This window comes from Ascaphus truei, chromosome 18 (genome assembly GCF_040206685.1).
Source record: "Ascaphus truei isolate aAscTru1 chromosome 18, aAscTru1.hap1, whole genome shotgun sequence".
Taxonomy (NCBI): domain Eukaryota; kingdom Metazoa; phylum Chordata; class Amphibia; order Anura; family Ascaphidae; genus Ascaphus; species Ascaphus truei.
The window spans coordinates 24044812-24064663 of NC_134500.1; the positions used below are offsets into that span (position 1 = coordinate 24044812).

A 19852-nucleotide genomic window follows, 5' to 3' on the forward strand; every position below is an offset into this window, starting at 1 on the left:
GCGGAGAACGAGAGAATGGCGGGGAGAGAGAGAGAATGGCGCGGAGAGAGAGAGAATGGCGGGGAGAGAGAGAGAATGGCGGGGAGAGAGAGAGAGAATCTCGGGGATAGAGAGAGAGAATGTCGGGGAGAGAGAGAATGGCAGAGAGAGAGAGAGAGAGAGAATGGCGGAGAGAGAGAGAGAGAGAATGGCGGGGAGAGAGAGAGAATGGCGAGGAGAAAGAGAGAGAGAGAGAATGTCGGGGAGAGAGAGAGAATGTCGGGGAGAGAGAGAGAATGTCGGGGAGAGAGAGAATGGCGGAGAGAGAGAGAATGGCGGAGAGAGAGAGAGAGAATGGCGGGGAGAGATGGAGAGAGAGAGAATGGCGGGGAGAGATGGAGAGAGAGAGAATGGTGGGGAGAGAGAGAGAGAGAATGGCGGGGAGAGAGAGAGAGAATGGCGGGGAGAGAGAGAGAGAATGGCAGAGAGAGAGAGAATGGCAGAGAGAGAGAGAATGGCAGAGAGAGAGAGAATGGTGGGGAGTGAGAGAGAGAATGGCGGAGAGAGAATGGCGGGGAGAGATGGAGAGAGAGAGATGGAAAGAATGGCGGGGAGAGAGAGAGAATGGCGGGGAGAGAGAGACTGGCGGAGAGAGAGAGAGAGAGAGAATGGCAGGGAGAGAGAGAGAATGGCGGGGAGAGAGAGAGAATGGCAGAGAGAGAGAGAGAGAGAGAATGGCAGAGAGAGAGAGAGAGAGAGAGAGAGAGAATGGCGGGGAGAGAGAGAGAATGGCGGAGAGAGAGAGAATGGCGGGGAGAGAGAGAAAATGGCGGGGAGAGATGGAGAGAGAGAGAATGGCGGGGAGAGAGAGAGAATGGCGGGGAGAGAGAGAATGGCGGGGAGAGAGAGAGAATGGCGGGGAGAGAGAGAGAGAATGGCAGAGAGAGAGAGAATGGCGGAGAGAGAGAGAATGGCGGGTAGAGATGGAGAGATAGAGAATGGCGGGGAGAGAGAGAATGGCGGGGAGAGAGAGAGAGAATGGCAGAGAGAGAGAGCATGATGGAGAGAGAGAGAGAGAGAATGGCGGGGAGAGAGAGAGAATGGCGGGGAGAGAGAGAGAATGGCGGGGAGAGAGAGAATGGCGGGGAGAGAGAATGGCGGGGAGAGAGAGAGAGAATGGCGGGGGGGAGAGAGAGAGAGAATGGCGGGGAGAGAGATAGAATGGCGGGGAGAGAGATAGAATGGCGTGGAGAGAGAGAATGGCGGGGAGAGAGGGAATAGCGGGGAGAGAGATAGAATGGCGTGGAGAGAGAGAATGGCGGGGAGAGAGAGGGAATAGCGGGGATAGAGAGGGAATGGCGGGGAGAGAGAGAGAGAGGGAATGGCGGGGAGAGAGAGAGGGAATGGCGGGGAGAGAGAGAGAGAGGGAATGGCGGGGAGAGAGAGAGGGGGAATGGGGGGGGGGGGAGAGAGAGGGAATGGCGGGGAGAGAGAGGGAATGGCGGGGAGAGAGAGAGGGAATGGCGGGGAGAGAGAGAGGGAATGGCGGAGAGAGAGAGAGAGAATGGCAGAGAGAGAGAGAATGCCGGAGAGAGAGAGAATGGCAGGGAGAGAGAATGGCGGGGAGAGAGAATGGCGGGGAGAGATGGAGAGAGAGAGAATGGCGGGGAGAGATGGAGAGAGAGAATGGCGGGGAGAGAGAGAGAATGGCAGAGAGAGAGAGAGAGTGGCAGGGAGAGAGAGAGAGAGAATGGCGGGGAGAGAGAGAGAGAATGGCGGGGAGAGAGAGAGAGAATGGCAGAGAGAGAGAGAGAATGGCAGAGAGAGAGAGCATAATGGAGAGAGAGAGAGAGAGAGAGAGAGAGAGAGAGAGAGAGAGAGAGAATGGCGGGGAGAGAGAGAGAGAATGGCGGGGAGAATGGCGGGGAGAGAGAGAGAATGGCGGGGAGTGAGAGAGAATGGCGGGGAGAGAGAGAGAGAATGGCGGGGAGAGAGAGAGAGAATGGCGGGGAGAGAGAGAGAGAATGGCGGGGGGGAGAGAGATAGAATGGCGGGGAGAGAGATAGAATGGCGGGGAGAGAGATAGAATGGCGTGGAGAGAGAGAATGGCGGGGAGAGAGAGAGGGAATAGCGGGGAGAGAGAGAATGGCGGGGAGAGAGATAGAATGGCGTGGAGAGAGAGAATGGCGGGGAGAGAGAGAGGGAATAGCGGGGAGAGAGAGAGGGAATGGCGGGGAGAGAGAGAGAGGGAATGGCGGGGAGAGAGAGAGAGGGAATGGCGGGGAGAGAGAGAGAGAGGGAATGGCGGGGAGAGAGAGAGAGAGGGAATGGCGGGGGGAGAGAGAGAGGGAATGGCGGGGAGAGAGAGGGAATGGCGGGGAGAGAGGGAATGGCGGGGAGAGAGAGAGGAAATGGCGGGGAGAGAGAGAGGGAATGGCGGGGAGAGAGAGAGGGAATGGCGGGGAGAGAGAGAGGGAATGGCGGGGAGAGAGAGAAGGAATGGCGGAGAGAGAGAGAGAGAATGGCGGGGAGAGATGGAGAGAGAGAGAATGGCGGGGAGAGATGGAGAGAGAGAGAATGGTGGGGAGAGAGAGAGATATAGAGAATGGCGGGGAGAAAGAATGGGGGAGAGAGAGAGAGAATGGAGGGGAGAGAGAGAGAGAATGGCAGAGCGAGAGAGAATGGCGGGGAGAGAGAGAATGGCGGGGAGAGAGAGAGAGAGAGAATGGCAGAGAGAGAGAGAATGGCGGAGAGAGAGAGAGAGAGAGAGAGAGAGAGAATGGCGGGGAGAGAGAGAGAATGGCGGGGAGAGAGAGAGAATGGCAGGGAGAGAGAATGGCGGGGAGAGAGAATGGTGGGGAGAGAGAGAGATAGAATGGCGGGGAGAGAGAGAGGGAATGGCGGGGAGAGAGAGAGGGAATGGCGGGGAGAGAGAGAGAGAGGGAATGGCGGGAAGAGAGAGAGGGAATGGCGGGAAGAGAGAGAGGGAATGGCGGGAAGAGAGAGGGAATGGCGGGGGGAGAGAGAGAGAGGGAATGGCAGGGAGAGAGAGAGGGAATGGCGGGGAGAGAGAGAGGGAATGGCGGGGAGAGAGGGAATGGTGGGGAGAGAGAAAATGGCGGAGGGAGAATGGCGGAGAGAGAATGTCAGGGAGAGAGAATGTCAGGGAGAGAGAATGTCAGGGAGAGAGAATGTCAGGGAGAGATAATGTCAGGGAGAGATAATGTCAGGGAGAGATAATGTCAGGGAGAGATAATGTCAGGGAGAGATAATGTCAGGGAGAGATAATGTCAGGGAGAGATAATGGCAGGGATAGATAATGGCAGGGAGAGATAATGGCAGGGAGAGATAGAGAGAATGGCAGAGAAGAGAGAGAATGGCAGGAGGAGAGAGAATGGCAGGAGGAGAGAGAGAATGGCAGGAGGAGAGAGAATTGCGGGGAGAAGGTAGAGAAATAATGGGGGAGGGAGAATGAATACAGCATATATGGGGACGCTATTAGACAAATACCATTATAGTATTTATTTTTTAGCGATGTCATTTGGTGTATAAATAATTTTTGTGCGTGTCCCGTTTTAAATTTTGAAAATCTGGTCAGCCTATTCCTATCGGAAATCAAAATAGCCACTACATCAGCCCCATTCCCTCAGGCTAATAGAATGCCGCAACTTCAGAGTGTGGCATTGCTAGGTCCTATTCTACAAGCCCAGCGTCTTTATTGGAATTTCCATCACCGGCATGGATGGAGGTAAATATCTTGAGTCGACGTGGGCTCCCAGAGCTACACTGATATATTTATTTTTATATAGAATCTGATTTGGGGGGGGGGGGGGGTCCACTGGAGCTAAGCTACACTATTGTCAGCTCCAGGGATGCCCCTGTAACCAATATACTTACTAGTGAACATACAGCATTACTTTCTAGTTTATTCAGTGCTAAATGAGTACTTCAGTATTAGGTGATACCTTTTTTTATTTGGACTAACAACTGATACTATAAGACAAGCTTTCAAAAGTTCTCGGTCTTCTTCAAGTCGGCAAATCTGATTTACAGAGATTCCATGAGTCTCACAGATGTAATAGCCAAGATAACAATCTAAGGTAGATGAGGAGTGGCAGATAGGATAGTAAATAAACTGATGGGGCAAAAAAAACAAACAGTGAAAGGGACAGTAAAAAAGGTGGAGAATGTAGAACCATCCATCCATCAGCAGTATGTGGGGCAGTGGGGGGGCGGCGGGGGCGTCGGGGAGGATGCAGGGAGAAGGGGGTTAAATGATAAAATTAACAGAGGAAGGGAGAGACATTCCAAACAGGTCTGATAGTAGAACCATTGAAAAATAGCTGGATGGAAATGTAGAATATATAAACTTTTGTTTAACTCGTGCTACGGGAACAGACAACAAATGGTAACATCCCCTCAACAGTTACTGTATGTGTGCTGGGATAGAGAGAGACATCTACAGTACAGCAAAGTCCTAATTGACTATATAGATAGACTAGCAAGTAACACAGAACCGATCAATATTCACATGCAGATTTTAAATATCGCAAACCTCGTGCGTTTTTCTGCTTACAACACAAACGGTGTTTAAACATGCAAATTATTGGCTTACCTTCTAGCAAGTCCCTTGCCAGACCTGGTTCAGCCCCCGTGGACCGAACAAAGTCTGACAAGACTGCGTCCATATCCAGAGTCATGGGATCACGTAGCGGTGCTGCCTGGCGCGCAGCGGGAGCAGAAATTTGCAACTAAAACACTTCCATCTACAAATGAAAAAACAAAAAACAAAACAGTTAATCGTGATCTTCCACTAAATGATTCCTTCTACAAGGTTTCAATCAAGGCGCTTTCTTGAAGGTGGATCTTTGCTTTACCAGCAGCATTTTTGACACGAGATTAGCATTTCCAGTTATAACTCATCAACTAAAAATTATCAATTGCGGTCAAAACACCGTTCTGGTAATATACAGTACCAAGCAATGGGGGAAAAAAAAGAGATGAATGTTACTGAAAGTTTAGAGAAGCTGTAACGGTTTTAAATTTGATCTATTCTTATATAATTTAATAGCCACAATGAAATACTGTACATTATGTACAAAGATATAGATATAAATACATAAACACATATATATACACACACATACACACACACACAAATTGGCCAACTACAACCAAACAAGAGTTACTAAAAGATAATTTCCCCCGCCCCCCCCCCCCCCAGCACTGTAAGGATACATTGCCTTCATAAACAACGTGAAGCAAACACTGACATTTATCATAATAAAACATGCTCCAGATATTAACCTTCATCAGACAGAACTTAAAATTCAGGAGTGATTTTTAAGATGTTCCAGCTATTGTCTCATTTGACGGCAAACAGGGAATCATCAAAATAATATAATAGGAAGTCTGGTTTCCTTTGCTAAATAATTGGCATCTGTAAGAGGGGAGAGAGACAGTATGAGTTTTAGCAGCTTACCGTAGGCTGTCTGTACCATGCACTTGCTCAGAAGAGCAACAGTCACTCCACTATATGACAATGACTCATTGCCCAGTAAACAGAATAAAGTGGCTGATGGAAACCCCGTTATAGCTGCTAATATGCAAATACATGCTTTTTTTGAGCATCGCTTGGAAATGTTTATTCCTACGAGTCTAGTCACATTCGAGAATCGAAAACATTTTGGACAAGTAGAGAAGTGAAAAGTCATTCACAAACTCATCCTCTTGATGATACAAACAACAGCTTTTTCCAGCAGGTCAAGAAAATAATTGCCTTGTTTTTGGATGTTACCCAGGGTAAAATCAGAGATGCAGTGATCTCGAAGATATTGAAGCAGGTGCAAAAGGGATTTTTTTTTACAGAGCTGAACAGCACTATTTTAAAGCTTGGGGATCCTCTGATTCTCTAGATACTTACTGGTGACGTCATCGTTTTTTCGCTTTTTTTTTTTTTTTTTTTACACCATGGGATTGAAGCAGGGGGGTCTCCGGAGCTGAACCTCAATAATTGCAGCTCTGGGGAACCCCCTGCTTCCAGAGACACAGCTCCTAAGGGGGTGCTGGTATCTCTCTGCTTTTCAAAGCTCCAGCACCCTGCGGGCCAATAGGAAGCCGTGATGTCATCCGGTGTGAGTTCTTATTGGCCCGCGTGACATGGGAGCTTTGAAAAGCAGAGAGAAACCGGCATCCCCTTAGGACCTAAGTGTCTCTGGAAGCAGGGAGGTCCCTGGAGCTGCAATTAATGAGGTCAAGCTCCGGAGAGCCCCTGTTTAAATCCTATGGTAAAAATATTTTTTTAAATCGCTGGCTTGGATTGCTCCTTTAAATGGCCATTTAAAGGGAAGCTGAAAATAATAATGTTGCGGCTTCCTATTGGCCCACTGGACCGGTGAGATTTGGTGGCCATTTTTATTTTCCTGCAAAGAGCCCAGACAACGGTAACTACACCTGTAATTATCCTGAGAAACGAAGGGTCCCTGAAACTGAAAATAATGCTTTTCAGCTCGGGAGTACGCCTTTTGTTTCCACACTTAAATAATAAATATACAGCACAACCCTTTTATAACACGATCCGCTACAACGCGAATCCGCTTATAACACGATGCAAGCATGGCTCCCAATTTTTGTATCTATGAATACTTTACAACATGATTACAGGCATACCCCGCATTAACGTACGCAATGGGACCGGAGCATGTATGTAAAGCGAAAATGTACTTAAAGTGAAGCACTACCTTTTTCCCACTTATTGATGCTTGTACTGTACTGCAATCGTCATATACGTGCATAACTGATGTAAATAGCGCATGTGTAACAGGCTCTATAGTCTCCCCGCTTGCGCACAGCTTCGGTACAGGTAGGGAGCCGGTATTGCTGTTCAGGACGTGCTGACAGGCGCATGCGTGCGCTGCCATTTGCCGATTGAGCGAGATGTACTTACTCGCGAGTGTACTTAAAGTGAGTGTCCTTAAACCGGGGTATGCCTGTATTGGTATCTTAAATACTTTATTGTACAATGCATACAACTGTACATTATTTCTAACGCAATCCGCTTATAGCGCGATGTGACTCTTTGGACCCCAAGCACAGTGTTATAAGGGGGTTGAGCTGTACAACTTAGGTTTAGGAGCTTGAGCCTAACAAAGCAAAATAGAACTTCGCAACTATCACCTAGGAGACTCCGATGACACTAGGACCCTCTCCTGAAGAAGCCAACGTGAACGCGCATCAAAGGGAAGCGTCATAACGTCACGTGTCAAGCAACAGGATGCAGTCAGATGGCGCTGTATGAACAACTTTCATGCAGTGGAACGGATCGCTCTCTCGTAGGGCTAGGACAAGTGTTCAGGGTACTCTTTCCCCCTTTCTATCTACCTCCCGCCCCTTTCCCCCGTCTGTGTGTAGAGTAATGTTTGAGGGACAGGGCATGCGGGAGTAAGTGATCCATTTATTAGGCCATATCTCCATTTGTGGTTAAAGCTGCAGTTCAGTCTTTTTTTTTTTTTATTAATTTTTTTACTTCAATAGTTTTATGTGGGTGTAGCCCCTGTAACAATTAGTGGGCTACCAATCCTTCTCCTACTGGAGTAAGCCCTGGTAAGGGCAGGCGCCAGTAGCAATCATGGGTTTTCCCCCCACCAAGCCTTGCCTGGAGTGATAGAGGTAGGCCCCTGACTCTGTAGCAGGCCTGAGACAGAGGGGAGGTCCTGCTGACATCATAAGGGGCAGGGCTGTATCTATTTAGTGGGCTGCTCCTGTGGGTGTCGAAGTCAGTCAGTCAGTGGGAGAGAGTCAGTCTGTTGGAGTGTGGAGTCTGAGAGTCCTGCCTGGGAGGAGGAGAGTTCTGTGACAGTCTGTGGAGTTGGAGTGTCTGGCTGGTGTGTCAGAATCTGGAGAGCAGAGTGGCAGTTCTGTATGGTGACAGTAGAAGCCATGTTTAGAGTGAGAACGGTGCTTGGAAGAGATACTCAGAGCCCCTCTGAGTAGAGCGGACAGAACTATAGAGGTGGACCAATGCCCCTTACCCTGCTCAGGGGGTGAGGGGGAGAACATCCAGCCTCACCCAGAGGATCTACTCTTGGGGAGGGTGCAAGGGGTATTGATGCCCCCCCTACAGCCCATCCTGCTAGGGTACAACTTGGAGGAGAGGAGAGGGAAGACCCCTGTATACAATTGGAGTACACTGCTGATATATGAACTGCTGTGTGCCGCTGTGCACAAGTGCGTTGTATCATTGCTAAAGGACAATAAAGACTTGCTGCTGTTTTATATAAGACTGTGTGAGATTGGAATCTCTCGCCCTGGGACCAGGGCTTTCTCTGGGAAGATTCCAACCTATTCCTTAGGTTTCGCCAGAGAATGGAGGCGCTGCACCACAACCACTAAAGAATGGAGGCATATACCCCAGAAGCCTGGCCCTGTTATCCCCCACACCAATGCGGGAGACTCAGGCCCTCCTGTTACAAGCAGGTATGCACCACCATACACATGTAGCCAGCCCTCATTACACCCTAGCAGAGCCATCTGTGTCCGGGGGGAGGGGGGGGAGAACATGGGCTACATGGGCAATCTCTAATTACCTAAAGAACAGTATAGCTGCCAGTCAATTCGTTCTCCATGTATTGATCGGCAAAATTTGGCAAGATCTTTAGAGATGGCATATGTTTTTCTTCTGCTTCAGTCTCTCAGTGGAAGCTCATGAATATTCATGAGCTCTCCTGCACTGACATGTGCTAGAGGGAGGGCAGGGCTGACAAAGGGGTGTGCCAGGGCTTGTGACAGGACATGAAGGGGCAGTGCCTTAGCAAATGGTTGTTAAAATAGAATACAAGAAAATTGGTCTTTCAAAGTTGTTTTTTTAAAAACAGAAAATGCTAAAAGTATTTTTTCTTACTACAGAACTGATTTATTAAAAAAAACACACATACAGGATATTGACTGACCTGCAGCTTTAACCCCTGCAGGGTTAGTACAGATTTAGTATTAGGGACCTGTACTTTTCTCTCCCTGTGCATAGGGGTATGTTTGAGGGTCAGTATATGCAAGGTTTCAACGTAGTTACTCTCATTTTCCCTCCCCCTGCTCATAGAGGTACGCCATTGGAGTAACGCACCAGCTGGATCCACATACAGTTACTATCCATCCGATATGCTGCGGGCCGATGCTACGGGTTTCAGCTGTCAGCGTGTCCACCTGCTCCCACACGCTGTTTGACACATCAATCTGTATATAGTACATACTTTTAATACGGCTACAGTCTGCCTCATTTCGGGTCCCTGTACCCTCTACCAAGTAAGGGATAGTTCTATGTGGGCTTCCCACCCAGTCACCCTTATCTACCCTATTTCCCTGTTTAAAGGGGTGTACTGTTTGAGGATTGAATTGCTGGGATTCACCCAGCCATTATAGATTTGATGTGTTTACTTTGGGATAGAAGGATATAACCCTGGCCGCTGTTACAACGATCAGCTATTGACATCATCTGTTCTCATGGCCCCTGCGTTGCCTAACTCATTAGCTGGTGTTTAGTATATATTATTACTACGACTGCAGCCACTCCTGTCGTTTGGGTCATTGTACCCCCTAGCCAAGCAGACTAGCATAATTATCTTTTAGAGGCACTTACTGGTAGTTATCCAGCAGCTAACTTTCGCTGGTTATTGTATGCCTCTATAAGGAACAAGCCCACTGTGCAACAATTTAATAGTTTTTTATTTGTTCTCTCTTTATCTTCTTGAGTCTGATCCATATTATTTTAATGTATATCAATTAAATTGATATTTTAACTCGATTATGCAATACACTCAGGACCAGTACAACTGTTTTTAATCTGTTTAATACTTTTGACACTATATTAGTAAGGTTACTTCCCATACACAGACATTGAGTGCATGTTATAGGGCCTTTATCCGGTCGGTAGTGTCTATGCTCCATCGGTGCTTAGGGTTGCCAGGTGGCTTCTCCAAAAATACTGGACTCAAATGGTGAAAGGTGCGTCAGGTCACTATGTCCAGGGAGGAAAATACTGGACACATACATGTCCAGTATTACAGTACCTCATTTTTTACTGGTCAGAGTATCCAAATACAGGACAGTCCGGTTCAATACCGGACACCTGGCAACCCTATCAGTGCTTTCCTTTCTTTGTCCCTTAATTATTTGCCCTAGTGCACCTATCTGTTTGCTGACCCCCTGGTCACATTAGGTAGAGCGGGTTCCTTCATCTGTTTCCACCGATTTATAAACCTGGCATCCAGCTCCTGTGTTCTCCCGGCGTGCTGCAGTCTCCAGAAGAGACGCTGCTGGCCTTCACGTCACAATTACATTGAGACGAATTTACGGTGCCAGAGGTCACATGGCAGGCCGCGAGGGACCCCTGGCTCGGTGCCAAAATAGCGCGGCTGCCATGCGGTTCAGATCCTCAACTCCAGCACCCAGCAACTGCTCCGCAACTGCCAGAGGCCCACGATGTTGAGGCAGACTTCCTGATATGGCGGCTAGACGGTGACTCGGCATCAAGGGAGGCATATAGGAGAAATATACTCTATAGCAGTAGTCTCCAAACTTTTCAGTACGAGGGACACATCGTATATTCTACACATTTTCACGGGCCAAAGGAAAAAAAAGTCTTTCTATAATTTTTAGATATTTATATATATACTAGCTGAGAGACCCGGCGTTGCCCGGGATGTAAATGCGTAATAGGTAGTATTATTTATAAATCGTGGAACAATAGATGAGTATTTGTTGGAAAGGTTGGATAATAATGTTGAAAAGAAAGATGGAATAAAATGTAATACGATGTTGTTTAAAAATGGTTTATTGTAAACACACCACAGTACAATGTATATTTTGGTGACATAACAGATGTAAAAATGTGAGGCGTGTGTCCTGCTAGGGTGTGAGGCGGCAGGTGGCGCGTGGGTTGTGAGTGCTGTCTGTGAGTGGGGGTCCTGCTAGGGTGTGAGGCGGCAGGTGGCGCGTGGGTTGTGAGTGCTGTCTGTGAGTGGGGGTCCTGCTAGGGTGTGAGGCGGCGGGTGGCACATGGGTTGTGAGTGCTGTCTGTGAGTGGGGTCCTGCTAGGGTGTGAGGCGGCAGGTGTCGCGTGGGTTGTGAGTGCTCTCTGTGAGTGGGGGTCCTGCTAGGGTGTGAGGCGGTGGGTCAGTGATGTCGGTGCGTAGGGGCGGGAGGCAGCAGGTGTGTGTGGCGGCAGGTATGTGTCGAGTGTGGCGGGAGTCTGTTGAGTGCATGCAGCGGCTGTGAGGCGGTGGGTGAAAGGCAGAGGCGGGCGGAGTAAGGGCGGGTGAAAGGCAGAGGCGGGGAGGCAGGAAGGCGAAGATTGGTGGGAAGGGGGGGAAGGGTGTGGGAGGGGGGGGGAAGGGTGTGGGAGGGGGGGGAAGATAGGGTGTGGGAGAGGGGAAGGGTGTGGGAGAGGGGAAGGGTGTGGGAGGGGGGAAGGGGGTGGGAAAGGGGAGGAGGGGGGAGGGAAATGGGAGGAGGGGGGAGGGAAAGGGGAGGGAAAGGGGAGGAGGGGGGAGGGAAAGGGGAGGAGGGGGGAGGGAAAGGGGAGGGAAAGGGGAGGGGGAGGGAAAGGGGAGGGGGAGGGAAAGGGGAGGAGGGGGGAGGGAAAGGGGAGGGAAAGGGGAGGGAAAGGGGAGGGGGAGGGAAAGGGGAGGGAGAGGGAAAGGGGAGGGAAAGGGGAGGGGGAGGGAAAGGGGAGGGAAAGGGGAGGGGGAGGGAAAGGGGAGGGACAGGGGAGGAGAGAAGGGAGGAGGGGGAGGGGAGAAGGGAGGAGGGGGAGGGGAGAAGGGAGGAGGGGAGAAGGGAGGAGCGGGGGGAGGGGAGAAGGGGGAGCAGGGGAGGGGAGAATGGGGAGCGGGGAGGGGAGAAGGGGGAGCGGGGGGGGAGAGAGAAAGGGGAGCGGGGGGGAGAAAGGGGAGCGGGGGGGGGAGAAAGGGGAGCGGGGGGGGAGAAAGGGGAGCGAGGGGGGGAGAAAGGGGAGCGGGGGGGGGGGGAGAAAGGGGAGCGGGGGGGGAGAAAGGGGAGCGGGGGGGGAGAAAGGGGAGCGGGAGGGGAAGAAGGGGAGGGGGAGAAAGGGGAGAAAGGGGGGGGAGAAAGGGGGGGGAGAAAGGGGAGCGGGGTGGGAGAAAGGGGAGCAGGGTGGGAGAAAGGGGAGCGGGGGGAGAAAGGGGAGCGGGGGGAGAAAGGGGAGCGGGGGGGGAGAAAGGGGAGCGGGGGGGGGAGAAAGGGGAGCGGGGGGGGAGAGAAAGGGGAGCGGGGGGGTTGGAGAAAGGGGAGCGGGGGGGTGGGAGAAAGGGGAGCGGGGGGGTGGGAGAAAGGGGAGCGGGGGGGAGAGCCGGCGTCGGCCGTGAGTTACATGTAGCGCTAGGAAAAGGGGGGGGAGAGGGGGGAAAAGGGGGGGGGGGAAATGGGGAGAGGGGGGAAAAGGAGGGGAGGGGGACGGGGGAAAAGGAGGGGGGGGACAGTGGACAGGAGGGGGGGGACAGTGGACAGGAGGGGGGGGGACAGTGGACAGGAGGGGGGGACAGTGGCCGGGGGGAGGAGGGGGACAGTGGCCGGGGGGAGGGGTGGGGACAGTGGGCGGGTGGGGGGGGGGGGACAGTGGAAATGACAGTGGACAGGAGGGGATGGGAGGAGGGCGGAGAGTGGACAGAAGGGGGGGGAGAGTGGACAGGAGGGGGGACAGGTGAAAGGACATTGGACAGGTGGGGATGGGAGGGGGGAGAGTGGACTGGAGGGGGGGGGAGTGGACAGGAGGAGTTGGGAGAGTGGACAGGGGGGGGAGAGTGGACAGGAGGGGGGTGACAGTGGACAGGAGGGGGGGTGACAGTGGACAGGAGGGGGGTTGACAGTGGACAGGAGGGGGGGTGACAGTGGACAGGAGGTGGGAGAGTGGACAGGAGGGGGGGAGAGTGGACAGGAGGGGGGGAGAGTGGACAGGAGGGGGGGTGACAGTGGACAGGAGGGGGGGGGGCAGTGGACAGGAGGGGGGGGGCAGTGGACAGGAGGGGGGGCCAGTGGACAGGAGGGGGGTTGGTTTGCTTTAAATTGACGGGTCCCTCCTCTCCACTCCCCCTGTATCTTTCTCCGCTCCTGACCCCCCCACCCCCACCATGTGTAGCTCCGGTTCCCCACTCTAGAGTGTCTGAGACACAGTGTAACACACACACACGCACAGAGACACACACACAGTGTCCCACACACACACTGTCACGCTGTGACACACACACACACACACACTCACACACTCACACACTCACACACTCACACACACACACTCACACACACTCACACACACTCACCTCTCCTTCTGGCCGCCGCCATGTTAGGTAGTCTGCGAGGGAGGAAGGGGTCCTTCCCTCCGCCGCCATCTTAGGAGCCGCGTGGCAGCGGTAGGCTGCCCTGGCCAATGCCTGTCCCCGCGCCAGGGAGGTGAGCGGGAGGGAGGGGAGCGGGAGGTGAGGGGAGCGGGAGGGGCACGGGAGGGGAGCGGGAGGGGCGCGGGAGGTGAGCGGGAGGTGAGAGGAGGGGAGCGGGAGGTGAGGGGAGGTGAGCGGGAGGTGAGGGGAGGTGAGCGGGAGGTGAGTGGAGGGAGCGGGAGGTGAGTGGAGGGAGCGGGAGGTGAGTGGAGGCAGCAGCAGACTGCCCTGCCCACTGCCTGTCCCCGCGCCGGGGAGGTGAGTGGAGCGGGAGGTGAGTGGAGGGAGCGGGAGGTGAGTGGAGGCAGCGGCAGGCTGCCCTGCCCACTGCCTGTCCCCGCGCCGGGGTGGGAGTTGAGCGGGAGGGAGGTGAGTGGAGAGGGAGGTGAGTGGAGCGGGAGGTGGAGGGAGGTGAGTGGAGAGGGAGGTGAGTGGAGCGGGAGGTGGAGGTGAGTGGAGAGGGAGGTGAGTGGAGCTGGAGGTGGAGGGAGGTGAGTGGAGAGGGAGGTGAGTGTGATGGGGGGGGGGAGAGGACAGAGAGAGAGGTGTGTGTGTGTGTGTGTGTGTGTGTGTGCGTGCGTGCGTGTGTGTGTCCCTGTGTGTCCCTTGGCCCGTCACTCCGCCTCAGGCCAATGAGAGGTGTGCGGGGGCGGGCGGGCCAAGGGACCAATGAGATTGCCGCTAGGGACGCAGACATACAGTGCTTTCAGAAATATATAGTAGATATAATGAATGAATACGTTTTATTTGGATATTTTTGTGGTAACCAGAATGATATGATTCAGAACAAAAGAGAAATGTGACAATTACAAAGAAAGGATGCTGTGCTTACACTGGGACTATAATTATATATATAAAATATATGTATTTCAAGTTGCTGCGGGCTGGATAAAATCTTGTGGGGGGCCTGATGTGGCCCCCTGACTGTAGTTTGGAAACCCTGCTCTATAGGGTAGCACGTAAGCCGCCAGAAGGAAATGCAGGCAGAGAAATCGATACCCAAACACAAAATAAAAAAACTGCGGATCACTGCATCCTCGAGCCATGGTAGGACAAGAATAATTAACCGGGAATAGGCCACACCTCCTTTAAACTGGTCTTAGAAGTTCTTGTCCTACCTCAGCAGGAAGGAGAAGTTATCCCAGCAGTTTTTGGCTAGCCACAGAGCAGGGGAGTGCAAACTTTTTTCCCTGCGCCCCCCCCTGCCAGCATTTCCCCTCTCTCTGCGGCCCCCCCTCTTACTTCGGTGTCATGATGTCACATGACCTCGCGGCGTCATTTGCCGCCGTGTTGCCATAGCGACGCGTCTATGAAGCCGCGGGAGCCAAGGTAAGGGCAGTTTACAGAGGCCTTCGTTACTTCCCCGGCACTTAATTTAAGTGCCTTCGAGTAGCGTGTGGGGCCTCTGTAAACCCCGCACCCCACCGCCCGCAGACAATCTGGCGCCCCCCAGTTTGCGCACTGCTGCAGTGGAGGACAAGGAAGAAAAATGCTCTGTGGCTTAGCATAGAAAAAAAATTGCTAAGCTATTTAATAACGCAGTTTAATGTAAAGGTCATCAGATAAAGGTGTTTCATGATAGATCTATTGTGCTATGCCACACAAGCACTTAGAAAGAGACAATGGGAGCTATTTATACTTCAGCAGTTCAAGTACAGAATGCACACATCAAATTGTGGCTGGTTCACTCCTTTCTCTATGAAAATAAAACAGATATTCTCAATGTATTTGCCTTCCCTTGATAGCATGAGGCACGGTAGTGCTGAACACCCGTATTCTATCGTTTTGCTGCTTATGAAAAACAAAAAAAATCACATTGTAAAATAATGAAAGATGTATATTAAAAGTAAGTAGAAATAACAATGTGGGCCTGCAATGGATATGTCAAATATGTATCCATTCCATGTGGTTTCTATTAATAATAGGAAAAAAGCTAGGGTGTTCCAATGTGACTAACAAAAGTATATTGAGTGTTAAATAAACACACGTGATAAGGCCAAAAATGATAAACAATACTGGCCCAATAATGAATGCGTAGAATAACGGTGGGATAGGGGAAGGGGAAGGGGAGGGAGAGGGAGGCTTCAGCTTAATGTACAAACTGGTAAATGATAACTAAGGTGCAAAAGGGGGAATGGGGTAGTTAAGAAATATGAGAGAAAGAAACACCCTTTAACATGCACTCATTGTGTTAATTGATATGATGAATAAAGGTTAATACTTAATACTTTATTATAATAATTTTAAATAAATGGTGATACAACTAGACAGATACTATTGGTGAACAACAATAACCCAACATATAAAACAAATGAACAAATAATTACACATAAACCGGAACTGGGGGAAAAGGTAAACCAACAGGTAAGTACTTAATAGTAGTGAGATAACTCACAAAGGCTTGTCAAAGGATCCCCAAGTCCAGCACTAATAATTAATTAAAAACCTGTATTGTTTTAGACAGGTGTTAAAGACTGACCGTCACGACGCTTGAAATACAGAAAACACACAAAAATATATGGATTCTCCCACAGAAAACCACAATCGGTACAGGACAAAATATATGTATGCAGCCAAATTTGTCAATTAGTCTAGTGTATTAAATTAACCACTTGTCCTGCAGTCAATGTATGCACTACTTAAACTCAGTAATATAAATACCTACGAGAACCGCATTAAATATAGTACATGTCAGTGCAATATATAATGGCCCACAAAGTGTGTTAGCGTGGCCCTGAGGCACGAGTCTAAGCCAGTATCAAATTATAGCCTCCTATACTAGACTAAAGAGCTGCACTGTTACTAGGTCACAAAGTGGTTACTGAGGAGCAATCTATCTTGGGTGAGAGTCGCATGGGTAGCAGATACTTAGTGTATCGTGAACTGCTATTTTAAAACCAGCAGCCGCAACATACAGCCACAACCATACTGAGGGCTTCTGCTTCCATCGCAAAAAATAAATTGTCAGCCAGCTCCTACAATTAAGACACCGTCGTCACGATGTGAGGGCAGAAAGCAGAGGATATGCCCATGTAACTCTCTCTAGTACTTAGTGAGTTATTGCAGCAATTCATAAAGTAGGTGCAGGGCAAACCTGTGAAGCAGCGGCTCAGACCGGCACCTCTCACTCACCACCCGACGGAGATGCGTCATGACGTCAGCCTTTTGGTCCCGCCTCCCACCTGACGCACGTTTCGCGGAAGGCTTTTTCAAAGGTGGTGACGTGGGATACTGCGGAGGGGAGTTTTATATGCGGTCAGTCACCAAGGACCAATCAAACCGGAGGCAAAAGATGACCACTATGATTACTTAAAGACAAATGGTGGTACTGACTTACACCATAAAATAAAAATAATAATAAAAATACAGAAACAAAAAAATAATAATGAAGTAAATGCAGAGATGGAGGGGACAAACTAAAAAGTGGATGAAATCCCCAATATTAATCCCTAAATAAAGGGGGAGAACAGGAAACCCTCATTTATGCCACCTGGTGTTAAAGTGCCCAGAACATAAATCCATTTTGATTCCTTCTGCAAAATGAGGCGATTCCAGTCTCCCCCTCTAGGGTTCGGGGGACACTTTCTATTCCTATGAATCGGAGGTTAGAAATGTCTCCTTGATGCATTTGGTGCATATGGTTGGCCATACTTTTGAGATTGGCGCACAGGAGATTACCTTCTTGGACTTTAGGATTTCAAGAGGACCTGACAATAAAGTGGAAACAACGGTCCATCGTAAAATAACAGCTACAAATAGCTTGTTACGCTTTGAAAGTCATCATACTAGACGATTGAAAGAAGGTATCCCTGTGTGCCAATTTCTCAGAATTCGCAGAAATTGCTCCATCATAGAGGCTTTTGAGGTAGAGGCGGAGAAAATGAGAGAGAGATTCAGGGCAAGAGGCTACAGCCAGAGATCAATATCTAAAGCATATCGGCGAGCAAGATTCAGTGATAGAAGCTCACTACTAAGCGATAATAAGGCACTGGAAGAAGATCCCAAGTTGATTAGATTCGTGGGGACATTTAATAATCAATGGTCCGAAATTAATACAATTCTAAATAGACACTGGCCTATCCTTACAGAGGACCCGGACCTAAGGGAAGTGCTAAGATCCACCCCCACACTCGTCAGTAGAAGGGCACTGAATTTAAAAGATAAGCTCGTCCACAGCCACCTGCGACCTACTGTATTAAATACATGGCTGGCTAATAGGTCAACAGGCAATTTCAAATGCCGAGGCTGTAAGGCATGCCCATTCATTTCATTAACCAATACCTTTAACAACTGGAATGATACCAAATCATTCACAGTAAGGCAATTTATCAATTGCAGAACAAGAGGTGTGATATACCAAGTTATATGCCAATGCAACAAAAAATATGTTGGCAAAACTATAAGAGAGTTTCGCCAGCGTATTTTGGAGCATTTGGGAGCTATCCGCAATCATCGGGACACTCCCTTGGCTAACCATATGCACCAAATGCATCAAGGAGACATTTCTAACCTCCGATTCATAGGAATAGAAAGTGTCCCCCCGAACCCTAGAGGGGGAGACTGGAATCGCCTCATTTTGCAGAAGGAATCAAAATGGATTTATGTTCTGGGCACTTTAACACCAGGTGGCATAAATGAGGGTTTCCTGTTCTCCCCCTTTATTTAGGGATTAATATCGGGGATTTCATCCACTTTTTAGTTTGTCCCCTCCATCTCTGCATTTACTTCATTATCATTTTTTATTATTTTTTTGTTTCTGCATTTTTATTATTATTTTTATTATTTTTATTTTATGGTGTATCCTTACCATGATCATATCTCATAGTCTACATATTTCAGGCTCTCATCTCAGCTTTGTATTAATCCGTAATATGACCCCATTAAATTGCATCTCAATATTCATGTAACACAAGTCAGTACCACCATTTGTCTTTAAGTAATCATAGTGGTCATATTTTGCCTCCGGTTTGATTGGTCCTTGGTGACTGACCGCATATAAAACTCCCCTCCGCAGTATCCCACGTCACCACCTTTGAAAAAGCCTCCGCGAAACGTGCGTCAGGTGGGAGGCGGGACCAAAAGGCGGACGTCATGACGCATCTCCGTCGGGTGGTGAGTGAGAGGCGCCGGTCTGAGCCGCTGCTTCACAGGTTTGCCCTGCACCTACTTTATGAATTGCTGCAATAACTCACTAAGTACTAGAGAGAGTTACATGGGCATATCCTCTGCTTTCTGCCCTCACATCGTGACGACGGTGTCTTAATTGTAGGAGCTGGCTGACAATTTATTTTTTGCGATGGAAGCAGAAGCCCTCAGTATGGTTGTGGCTGTATGTTGCGGCTGCTGGTTTTAAAATAGCAGTTCACGATACACTAAGTATCTGCTACCCATGCGACTCTCACCCCACCCATAGATAGATTGCTCCTCAGTAACCACTTTGTGACCTAGTAACAGTGCAGCTCTTTAGTCTAGTATAGGAGGCTATAATTTGATACGGGCTTAGACTCGTGCCTCAGGGCCACGCTAACACACTTTGTGGGCCATTATATATTGTACTGACATGTACTACATTTAATGTGGTTCTCGTATTTATTTATATTACTGAGTTTAAGTAGTGCATACATTGACTGCAGGACAAGTGGTTAATTTAATACACTACACTAATTGACAAATTTGGCTGCATATATATATTTTTTCCTGTACCGATTGTGGTTTTCTGTGGGAGAATCCATATATTTTTGTGTGTTTTCTGTATTTCAAGCGTCGTGACGGTCAGTCTTTAACACCTGTCTAAAACAATACAGGTTTTTAATTAATTATTAGTGCTGGACTTGGGGATCCTTTGACAAGCCTTTGTGAGTTATCTCACTACTATAAAGTACTTACCTGTTGGTTTACCTATTCCCCCCAGTTTCGGTTTATGTGTAATTATTTGTTGGTTTGTATTATATGTTGGGTTATTGTTGTTCAACAATAGTATCTCTCTAGATGTATCACCATTTATTTTAAACTAGCTGAGAGACCCGGCGTTGCCCGTGAGTTAAATTTCCCGCTAGGAGGAGGGGGAGTGCGGACGGAGAGCGGACGGGAGGGCGGAGGGGAGAGCGGAGGGGAGGGCGGAGGGAGAACGGAGGGCGGGGGGAGAGTGGAGAGGAGGGCGGGGGGAGAGCGGAGGGGAGAGCGGAGGGGAGGGCGGGGGGAGAGCGGAGGGGAGGAGGGGGGGTGAGCGGAGGGGAGGAGGGGGGGGGAGAGCGGAGGAGAGCGGAGGGGAGGAGGGGGGGAGAGCGGAGGGGGGGGAGAGCGGAAGGGAGGAGGGGGGGAGAGCGGAGGGGAGGAGGGGGGAGGAGGGGAGAGCGGAGGGGAGGAGGGGGGGAGAGCGGAGGGGAGGAGGGGGGAGAGCTGAGGGGAGGAGGGGGGGAGAGCAGAGA

The 19852-nt window shown here is 50.1% G+C and overlaps 1 protein-coding gene across 5 annotated transcripts in view; it reads right to left on the reverse strand.

The window, feature by feature from the left end:
• OTUD7A (OTU deubiquitinase 7A) overlaps positions 1-19852 on the reverse strand; it is a 291540-nt gene that overhangs the window by 148710 nt on the left and 122978 nt on the right. For 4 of the 5 annotated variants that reach the window (XM_075575886.1, XM_075575882.1, XM_075575885.1 and 1 more), the window contains one exon: positions 4595-4745. In XM_075575886.1, the coding sequence (XP_075432001.1) occupies positions 4595-4679 (85 nt within the window). In that variant the 5' untranslated portion in view covers positions 4680-4745. Of the gene's footprint in view, positions 1-4594; positions 4746-5286; positions 5420-19852 lie in introns of all 5 variants that reach the window. The other variant, XM_075575883.1, reaches the window with a different exon arrangement.